Source organism: Taudactylus pleione, unplaced genomic scaffold, assembly GCF_031769625.1.
Source record: "Taudactylus pleione unplaced genomic scaffold, aTauple2 ptg000201l, whole genome shotgun sequence".
Taxonomy (NCBI): domain Eukaryota; kingdom Metazoa; phylum Chordata; class Amphibia; order Anura; family Myobatrachidae; genus Taudactylus; species Taudactylus pleione.
Window position 1 is genome coordinate 57759148 of NW_028284603.1, and position 11361 is coordinate 57770508.

Consider the following 11361-nt stretch of genomic DNA (forward strand, 5'->3'; position numbering starts at 1 on the left):
GACATAGTGAGAACTAATATTTATGCCTTATTTGTTAACAAAATTCCAATGTGCAATAACCCTGCCAAAGACTGAGAGAGTTGTTGTGACTCACTAAGCTACGACAAGAAGTCTATTGGGAGGCTGGTTTTATCTAGAGACCACTGGAAATAGGCGATTGTCTTTGTGGTAAGTCACAAATGTGTAATGAGCCCTAGAATGGCCACATTATACAGCAGATAACTATAGACAGATCGGTAGATATAGAAAGAGACACAGACATGGTCAGGCTGAAGTTCACAAGTGGACAGATACATGGCCAAATTCATACAGATATATTTTAAATCAACAAGATGAGAATGGACCCCTGCACAGACTTTACTTATAAACATCTGGTAATGAGAGTAGCTGTCAAAAGCAAATTCTGAACCAAAAAATAATTAAAAATACTAGTTAGCAAAATTATGTGTATTCTGAATGTTAGTGGCAGGGCTGTAACATGGCACAAATGCACCCTGTGCCGCCCCCGTCACCTGAGTGCGCAATTTCATCATGTTGTGTACATGATGTTATGATGTTGCACTTAATGGTTGGGGGCGGCAGCACCGGTAAGTGGAGCGCTGACCAGGTGTCCTGAATATGCCTGGTCAGCTGCTCAGCTTGCAGTGTGCCCATCTGAAGTCTCCACAGGACGCCCTGGACGGCACTGCACTGTGGTGCTTTCCACAGAGCCCTTGTGCTTGGTGTGGTGGCACCGGTCGCATACTCCTAATTATGTGTTCGTAGTCCCCACTTAGCTGCAGCAGGATTGACATACTGCAATGTTTGGGCGACAAAGACCGGGACCGCTCTACAAAACGGGTGCGTCGTTTCATAGACGAGCCGAGTCCAGGGTCTGCGTCTTTGGACGCAAACTACCTGGACCCGGCTGACCAGCTGCGATGGCCAGTCAGTAAGCTTCGACTTATGCAGACTGCAACCTATTACATTTGGCCCAGTGCATTGTTACCAGAGGTGGGAAGTCTGAACGACTGCTGGTCTTTACAGGGGATCCCTGCAAGTAGGTGATAGTCTTTGTGGTGTTTCTTCCCACAGGTCGCTGACCAAAGGATCTCCCCGCTAAACAATTCAAACATCACACACCCAAGTAGTACATTGGTATGCTGTATTGCTGGATCCACCGATGTTAGGCCAACTAAATCTACATGTTTAATCTTGGATGGAATTAGCCTTTAAAGAGAACTAGGAATCTGCCTAAGGCAAACACAAATTTTGACTGGTGTATAATACCCCATCAAAACACGATTATCAGTCTAATACTGACTGTAATTGTGGTAAATATACTGTATAAATCTTATATCACTGCAGTTGAAGGTTCCCACATCATTACTGCAGGAGATCTGGTATCTTGACTCATGCACACGTTTTATTACCTCTTTTTTTCAATAAGGACCAATAAAGGCAAACGTATAAGAACATCTTAGTCGCCCGTAAAAGCGCACGCGGCAGCATCTATTGGCAAACGCCCATGTCCGTGCTTATGCAAATACAGCTACAAATTCTTTCCCTTGTGCCCATGTCCGTACAGGCTGTAATACCGACTGGTGCATCTTTATACGCCACCGGCGAGACTTGAACCAGCCCTATGGCAGTTTCTCCGTCTGACCATGGCCTCCTGTGCCTGTGAACACAGCCGCTTGCATTGATACGCCTATAAAACTGCCATAACAGTGGCGTGCATTTCAGGCTACCTTCCAGTCACCGCCCAGAAAAGCTCATCGTTCCGCAACATTTCTTATACTGTCTGTTCCGATACCAAAGCACCTTTGTGCATACACTATGTGTAATGCATGCGCCACAGGAGTTTTTAGAAATTTTCGCACAGTTGCAAAGAATCGATCAACTACGTGAGCACCAGCATTGTGCGCGGCTCGGAATCAGGTCTTATATACATTATATTGAATGTGATATAATAAAGCTTATGTCTTTGTTTAGGTGAAAAGACTTGTGCCTGCTAGAGATCAGTCCTTGCAGGAAGAGTTGGCCCGGCAGCAAGGTAATGAACGTTTGCGCCGTCAATTTGCTGCCCAAGCAAATGTCATAGGACCATGGATCCAGAGCAAAATGGAGGTAATGAAATAACCATCAACATTACTGTATTGAATTCCATGTGTCCTAGTCTTTGTATCTTGGAATTTATCTTGTTTTATTTTACTAGAATTTATTCTCCAAGATTAACAGGCCAGTGAATGGCTATTGATAATGATTTGCTGCATTTGGCCCCGAAAAATATAGTCTACCAAAATATTCCATGTGTTTCAAGAACGCACAAACGTGGCAGCAACTTACATAACATTGACCCTTTGAGACGGTCTTGTCATGTGACAATGTGTATGTTGTACAGGAAATCGCTCGCAGCTCTGTCAACCTCACAACAACTCTAGAAGATCAGATGAACAACCTTAAGCAGCATGAACACAACATTGTCAACTACAAGCATAACATAGACAAGCTGGAAGGCGATCATCAGATAGTTCAAGAGTCTCTCATCTTCGATAACAAGCACACTAATTACACCATGGAGGTACAGTATGAACATGCACGGCCTCTCCTGCCCAATGAACTGATGTTAGCAAAGTCATTCGTTGGTTATTCATCTGTAAGATATAACTATTGTGAATACTAACTGAGGATAAATAGAAATGATTAAGTATTTCTGAATCTCTATTTCATGCTTGTTGATGCAATCTCATAGTTTCTATGTGATATCAGGGCATGATGGCAAAAATATGTTCAACAGTTGTTCTCATGCGGTGTACATGTATCCTACACCCCAGTCTCACCCCAGCTGCACCCTCCATGCCTGAGCTGCTACGCAGAATTACAAACCTCTGACACAGTGCAGACAGGTCACAGCTTTCCTTTATCTTATGAATTACAAAAAATAATGCATTATTAAACACTAAAAGATATCACAAAACATTTTTTATTAAAGTTGTAAAGTAAAGTAAAATGTGTTTTGGTAAAGCTTCTATGCACCCCTTAATTATTACACGTTACCTTGAAGTCCTGTCTACCTGCTGTCTTTTGCTTTTATATAATATCCCAAACCTCCTCAAACCCTTCTATTTCACAACATGGGGTTATAGGATATAGTCTGTACTACCACTATTATATTAATGGATTCACGTGTAATCCACAAGTTATGTATTGTCTGGTACAATATGCATTTGTCTACCTTCCTTGTACCCCTGTAAGGCACTCTTGCAAAGTCAACTCTTTTCTATACAGTAGGATCATGCCAAGAGTAAGCAAGGTTGTACATTCTCAAATATATCACCCTACAAGCTATGTATTGTACAGGCTTATGGAAAATTTAGTCTGGCACTCACTTATCGCTTCTCTCTAGATACCGCTCCCTGTCACCCTCATGGGATGCATTAAGGACATAGCTTAGTGCAGAAAGTACAGGCAGGATTAAGACACCACTCAGGGATAAATAAACATTGTGGAGAATGCCAAATTGTATACCAATGTATTGTACAGGCATAATATTATTGGTGAATACTTTAATTGACCAGCTTGTTTTCTTTGTTTTCCACATAGCACATCCGTGTGGGCTGGGAGCTCCTACTAACTACAGTTGCTCGAACCATCAATGAGGTCGAAACTCAGATGCTCACACGGGACGCTAAAGGCATTACACAGCAGCAAATCAATGAATTTCGCTCTTCTTTCAGTCATTTTGACAAGGTAATATACATAACAGAAGTGTAAAAGAATTGTTACATATTTGACTTGAAAGCCTAATTTCAAAAACTCAGTATTACTTATTTTATTCTGGTATGCCATAATAAATTGGCAAATAATATCCTGTATATGGATGTGTCCACATGCATCTTACTTCCTTGCGCGTTAAACAGCCGTTTGGTAGAATCTTTCTGTGCGACTTTTTACCTTCAAATGTATCTTATATGCAAAGTAATGCGAATAGGACACAAAAGCAGTTTCTGCTGATTAAAATTATATGCAGCATGCCAATATTCTGTGTGTGCGACTGCAGGTGTATCTGCATACGAATAGGATGCACAAGCAATAAAATTATAAGCAGCATGCCAATATTCTGTGTGTGCAACTGCGGGTGTATCTGCATACGAATAGGATGCACAAGCAATAAAATTATATGCAGCATGCCAATATTCTGTGTGTGCAACTGCGGGTGTATCTGCATACGAATAGGATGCACAAGCAATAAAATTATATGCAGCATGCCAATATTCTGAGTGTGCGACTGCAAGTGTATCTGCATACGAGTAGGATGCACAAGCAATAAAATGATATGCAGCATGCCAATATTCTGTGTGTGCGACTGCGGGTGTATCTGCATGCAAAATGCTACGTTACAGTGTCACAGCTGCTGACACAATAACGTAACATTTCGTATGCGGGTGTATCTGCATACGAAATGTTACGGTATTGTGTCAGCAGCTGCACACAGAATATAGGCATGCTGCATATCATTTTATTGCTTGTGCATCCTATTCACATCGCTTTGCGAATAAGACACATTTGAAGGTAACCAGTCGCACAAAAAGCTGCTCAACGCAACCGAGTCAAATGGTGCTCACACTTTATGTTTAACGCGACTTGTAGCGCACAGAGGTAAGATGTATGTGGACATAGCTATATATAAAAAGTAAGAATCCATCTCAGTTTCAAACGTTGTACTATATAATATGCTGCAAGGTGAATACTGGCAATAGACAGTGTGCGTCACAAAGGGGGTGCGGGCCGCACCCGGGTGTCACCCGCCGAGGGCGGCGACACCAAAGTGCTGACTCCTCCTCACCTACAAGAGCCGGGTGCTGCACTGTAGCATTACGTGCGGCACTCGGCTCCTGACACAGTGAGGGACACAGTGAGGGACACTGCACACAGACTGGTTCCCGGGGGCAGTCAGCATCTCCGGGATTCCCGGAGTGACTAAAACGGGAGTTCGGGGCGCAAGGCCACACCCCTACCTGTGAGGCCACGCATCTACTCACGAGGCCACATCCCCTACTCGCAAGGCCACGTCTCTTTTTGCTGCCGCGCGGTGAAGCCAACCCATCCCTCTCCGCACCGGGTGTCACCAGAGGGAGGGACACCACTGGCAATAGATCAGCAATATTTCTACATACCATTATAATATAACAATTCAGAATTACATATATTTAGTTACTACCAGTCCAAACTCTTGAGTTTACTGCTTTCCAGAAATACAGAATAAGATTACTTCCATCTACTGTAATGCACAGAACACAATGTTATCAGTAAGACCTCAGGAATAATCATGGACAGCTATTTTTACACTTGATACAATAAAGCTCTGTACATTGTGTTTAGTGCTATTTTTAACCTGCAATCCTCAGGGTGACGTTTATGTCATGGTTATTTTTATAAGCTAGAACTGCAAGAGGGGAGATTCCCGTGTTATGAACATTACCGTATTGTGGATATGGCACTCCTACAAACATTACAACACGCTTTTCACCTGAACTATTCTGTATATTATTATTTGTCAATACAGAATTAAAAATCATCATGATAGAGCATTTCCCAACAGCATGGGTTGCTAATCTGTGGGTCGGAACCCAACAAAGGGACCTAATATTTTGCAGTCACATTTTGATTAAACATTTATATGTAGCGCGTAGCCAAAGGCAATTAAACACAATATATTATCAATTAAAATGGAATCATGGGTCTTGCCAGATTTCATATAGATATGTGGCTGAAACATATTTAAGATCCCCTGCTGTAGGCAATGTGATATATACACTTCATGCAGAACTCATTTCAATGTTGTCTTTCTATTCTACATCTTATATTTGTATCTGCTTCTTTAAAAGCTGGAATAATGGATAATCCTGTTGATCATACATGGAATTATTGATCTTGAATGTGTATACAAATTACTCTTTATGGTGTCACCCACAGAGAAAGAATGGGCTGATGGATCACGATGATTTCAGGGCCTGTCTCATCTCAATGGGTTATGACCTGGTATGTAATACTCATTTACATTGTGTCAAATATATAAAACCTACATTTTTGTAACAAATACATTTCACCCAGTGTAAGTAGTCATATAGTATGTGCACCGATAATGACCATTCCCAAGTTTTGTAAGAGTTGATTGGTCACTTACTACTGCTGAGAACAGTTTCTAAATTAAACTTACTAGCGTCAGAGGGGTTGTGGTATGTTAGGTCTACAGTCTTCATGTTGACATACATCAGGTCCACATGAGAATGCTGACATGGTCGAAACGTCAACATGCAGCATATCAACAGTGACAATGTTGACATTTATCATGTCGACATCTTAGAATGTCGACCTAACGTCCCTAGGGTCACTTACCTGGTCCACCAGCGTCATCTTCCAGTCCTAGCGGCCATGTGAGCAGTCTAAACCTAACCATCCAGGCGGCACCTAACCCTATCCCCTTCTCCCGCAGCATAACCCTAAGCCTCCTGGCGGCATCTAACCCTAACTGTCAGCATTTCACATGGCAAAATTTTATTTCACTGTGAACATAACATTATGAGGATGTCATCATGGCAAACCATGTCAACATTGTGGTGTCAACAATACGAATGTCAACATGGTAACTGTTGGCCTTGTGACCGGATCAGTTCTCATCTCCTATATGTATACATATACACAGAGCTTTGTTAGTCAACCAGATCATCAGAATGCTTACATGAGCTGAATGTGCTTGAAGACAGTGAATTGCCCACAAGAGTGATTGTCTAGATCAGGGCATAGCTACATGTGACAAGAGCAGTGGGGTGCTGGGAGCCGGGAATGGAAGCACACGGTAAGCCACAGACTGAGAAGTCGATAGTGGAAAGAGCAGGGTCCCCAGAGAGCACAGAGTGATGATGGGATGCTCCAGTCTAATTCATGTGGGAATGTGGTGGGAATAGCTTGTATGAAAGTAGCAGCATTTTAACACCACTGACTGTAAAGTGTAAACCCCACTAAATTTGGTAAATGAGGGTAACTTACTACATCATGTTAGAGCATGCATTATATTTCTTTTGTTTGGTAACATTTAAGTATTGTAATTGTTATGTTTTCAAGTCTGCATTGTAATTGCTAAAAAAAAAAAATAAAGTGTCCAAATTAGCTGTCTATTTAACTTTGTATTTATTAGACTGGGATATATTTCCATTCCATTACACATTATATACATATATTACAGGATTGCATTTATATTATTATTTTACACAGATCTTTAATTTTTACGAAGGCTACACTATACTATTTTACATATGACTGTAAGAAAACATGAATGGATTCACATTGTACATTTAGCTTTAGTTGGTAATATTATCTCATATGTGATTGTTTTCTAAGGGGGAGGCAGAGTTTGCACGGATTATGGTCCTAGTTGACCCCAATGGTATGGGATCAGTGTCTTTCCAATCCTTCATTGACTTCATGACCAGGGAGACAGCTGAAACTGACTCCACAGAACAAGTCATTGCCGCATTCAGAATATTGGCTGCTGATAAGGTCAGTAAAACATCAGCATTTGTCCCAGGCATAGTTTTCTTTTAATGATGATAATTGTTTGATGATTGGTCACAGATACTGTACATGAATAATGTTTGTCATCTTAAACCATACCTAGTATTAGTAACCACAGAAAATGATGTAGCCTTGTCAGTGCAATACGTATATATTAGTGGCCTTCCTCTGTATAATTCATTTCCTACTCAGTTAAGTGTTGTTAATTTAACATTTCCCACCTCATACAAACTCATCTTAGTTCAATTCACTCTGCCTAATTTCTGTAGGTATGGTGAACTGAACTGTAATTCCAAACACCTTGTCCATATATGGCCCAAGCAATATGGATTACTTCTCCCACAGAAAATATTGCTTACAAATTAGTTTCAGGTGTCATATTAGAAGGTGACTAAGCTGTTTTAAGATATTTACAGTATAATCCAATGCAGTGGTTCTCAGTACACGTTTTCCAGGTCACCTAGCAGGTGCACAGGTGTGTTCATTACTCACTGACACATTGTAAAAGATGCACAGGTGGAGCTAATTACTTCGCTTGTGATTCTGTGAGGAGACCTGTAAAACATGCACTGTTTAGGTTCCTGGGGACTGAGTTTAAGAACCTATGATCTAATGTGAAAAAAAAAAACGTAGTGCCCATTCTTTCCCAATTGGTTTTATCCTATATGTGCATGTTTATTCAGTGGGCACTTATGGCAAACAAGTTCACTTAAACACCAAATCGAACTCAAAAACGGACTTCAAATCCCCAATATAATAGACCTGCTTCACGCTTGCGATTTTAGCATGAGCAGGTATGAATGACACAGATCAGCGAGATCTGTGCATGCATCTGTGTTAAAAGCTTGTTCAGTGTTAAAATTTCTATAAAAAATTACGTGCCCCCCCTAAAAGTACAACCAGCCCTGGACTTTTCAGAGCCTGTCCTGGTTTTGGAAATACAGGGGACAAAATGAGTAGGGGTCCCCTGTATTTTCCATAACCAGCACCAAACTTTTTCTAACGGAGGTGTAATGCCATAGCCATGGGAACCCTTTTACCAAAGCATTACACCTGCAGGTTGCCATACTCTGTTTGTCGCTTGTATTTCCAAAACCAGGACCGGTTCACTGAGCCCAGCGCTGGTTGTGCTAAATACAGGGGATACCTAAATCTTTTGTCCACAGTATTTACACAACCAGGACTGGCTCTGAAAAGTCCGGTCTGGCTGTGATTTTAGAGGGGACCCCACGTCACTGGTTTTTTTTCATATCATAACTTTAGAAGCTTTTTACACACAGATGCATGCACGAATCTCAATCATAACTGCTCATGCTAAAATCGCAAGCATAAAGCAGGTTTCATTTTATTTGAGGATTTGAAGTTCGTTTTTGAGTAGGATTTGCTGTATGATTTGTACATGGTCATTCAAAATCGAACATCAAATCAATGTTCAAAATCGAACCAAATCGAATTCGATTTAAAAAAGATTTCTATCATTGAATTTTAGTAAATGTGGGATTTGATGAGGGATTTCTACATTCCATTTGATTCGATTTGAGGTGAGCTAAATCGAACATCAAATCGAATGCAAAAACAAACTGTGATAAATATACTCCCTAGTGCTTAGTAAAGTACTCTCTAGTGCAATGCACAAGGAGTTATTGAGTAAACCCTGTGTGTCATTGCAGTGCAGTTTTAATTATTGTCTTTATGTTACAGCCGTATATATTAGCAGAGGAGCTTCGCAGAGAGCTTCCTCCAGAACAAGCCCAGTACTGTATATCTAAGATGCCACCATTCGCCGGCCGCGGAGGTGTTCCTGGTGCCCTGGATTATTCCAGTTTCTCATCTGCTTTGTATGGAGAGAGTGATTTGTAACTTGTTCCTTGTTGAATGCCATGACATAAAGCGTAGATGGTTTGCTTGCAGGCTTTAATGAGCTAGAGTAAAACATGCATTTAAAATATGTGATTGGAAGCGCATTGCCATATAATGCTAATTTTATTTAAAAGGAAACTTTTATTAAAGCAAACTTTAGTTTTGGATTACACAAGTATGGAAACTTGTGAATGTGTTTTTTCTATGTGTAGCCAATGGCAACTGCTTTAGTAGCTGTAAGCAATGAATACATGATTGGTTTTGTCACTTATTAGAATAAAAGGCGCAGGACTGCTTGATCGTGTTGCAAACAGGGAACACCACTTCAGCCTACAGTTTTCAGTAATGGAGAATGAGTCTATGGGCCTATGTACTAAGCCTTAGAGAGAGCTAAAGTGGATGGAGCTAAAGTACCAACCAATCAGCTCCTAACTCATTTTTCAAGCACTGCCTATAAAGTGACAGGAGCTGATTGGTTTTTACTTTATCTCCATCCACTTTAGCTCTCTCCAACACTTAGTACATAGAACGCATAAGCAGGTGAGAAGGGACGGCCTATAGAGGTTTATCTTCTACACCTGCCTCTGCTGTACTCTTCTGACCAGACACAGCAACCCGCAGGTGCTCAGGAGAGCAGATCAGGGACCCACATAGGGAATGAACAGATATTACCTCCCACAGAAAATGCTATGTGTCCTGGTGAATTCATATTGCACCCCTGTTTACAGAGCTGCGTAGCATGAAGATATACGGTATAAGAAAGTAATTAATCCAATATACTGCAGTACAAAAATAATCCCTGACCACTGTACAAAAATGATCACATAAATCCCACATCACAGTGACAATTTCCGTCACATGAATATGAAGAGCAGATGCAGTGGTCAGTTCTGAAGAGTCAGTTCTTGCCTTCTTCTTACATAACACAGGGGCTGATTCTCAGATACACGCAGCTCCGTATATGGCCACAAATAGCAAATTTAAGTCAGATGGATTTTGGCCTGATCTCTCCATCCCTGAAATGGGCATTTCTGGGCTGCAAGAGATCAGTCCTGTGAGTATCATAAGGTGGTTGTGGGAGTGTGGCATCTAAGGGACGCCTGTTCCTGATGGATGTCTTGCACCAAGCACAGGAAAGGTACAAATTCCTATACTAATGAAAACGGCTGTGGATGGTGCAGATTTCCACGTGACGCTGTACAGATACTCACATTACAACAAGCTAGTATACGTGCCTGGCGTGGTCGTCCACACTAACAGCTGCTTTGTGTATACTGCTCAGAATCAGGACACCTGAAGAGGGTATCTGTCTAGCTAGGCTTTTCCTTTGCCCTGTCACTTTGTGACCCTACTTTGCCTCTTTCATGTCATGTCATTTAAATAGTCTGACTGACTGTGAAGTATACAGTACACACGTAGACTACACAATGACAAATTTGGCCTAAGGCACTTCAATTATTTGTATATTTTCTTTTTTATGAAAGTTTCTCCTTAAAGTAATTCTTGATTAAACATCTATAAATGTATTTAGATTACATTATATTCATCCTGTTGTGGTACTAAGACACATCTCTGCCCAAAGACAGAACAAGGGAGGAGAGAAAGAATTGGTACAACATGCTGCGTAGTAATGACTGATCTCTGCCCGACTCTCCCTCTGACCATCCCCTGCAACAGCCCAATAACACATGTATTGGAAAAGGTGGAAATTCGCCAGACTACTTTCATATGTGCTTTTATGCATAGACCTCACAGCTCTTAACTTAGCAAAACATATTATATTTAGAAAATTCAAATAAACCTGCAGACTTGCAACACAACAAAAAAAAAACAGGAGGAGATGTACTAAGCCTTGAAGATAGATAAGGTGGAGAGAGATAATGTCCCAACCAATCAGTGCCATTTTACAGGCTGTGTTTGAAAAATGACAGGAGCTGATTGGAT

The 11361-nt window shown here is 41.1% G+C and overlaps 1 protein-coding gene across 1 annotated transcript in view; it reads left to right on the forward strand.

Annotated features, from left to right (window-relative positions):
* ACTN2 (actinin alpha 2) overlaps positions 1–9790 on the forward strand; it is a 146674-nt gene extending 136884 nt beyond the window's left edge. The window contains exons 17-22 of the mRNA XM_088477637.1: positions 1975–2109; positions 2384–2563; positions 3586–3732; positions 5959–6024; positions 7384–7542; positions 9259–9790. Of these exons, the coding sequence (XP_088333763.1) occupies positions 1975–2109; positions 2384–2563; positions 3586–3732; positions 5959–6024; positions 7384–7542; positions 9259–9417 (846 nt within the window). The 3' untranslated portion in view covers positions 9418–9790. The remainder of the gene's footprint in view (positions 1–1974; positions 2110–2383; positions 2564–3585; positions 3733–5958; positions 6025–7383; positions 7543–9258) is intronic.
* The last annotated feature ends 1571 nt before the right edge of the window (positions 9791–11361 follow it).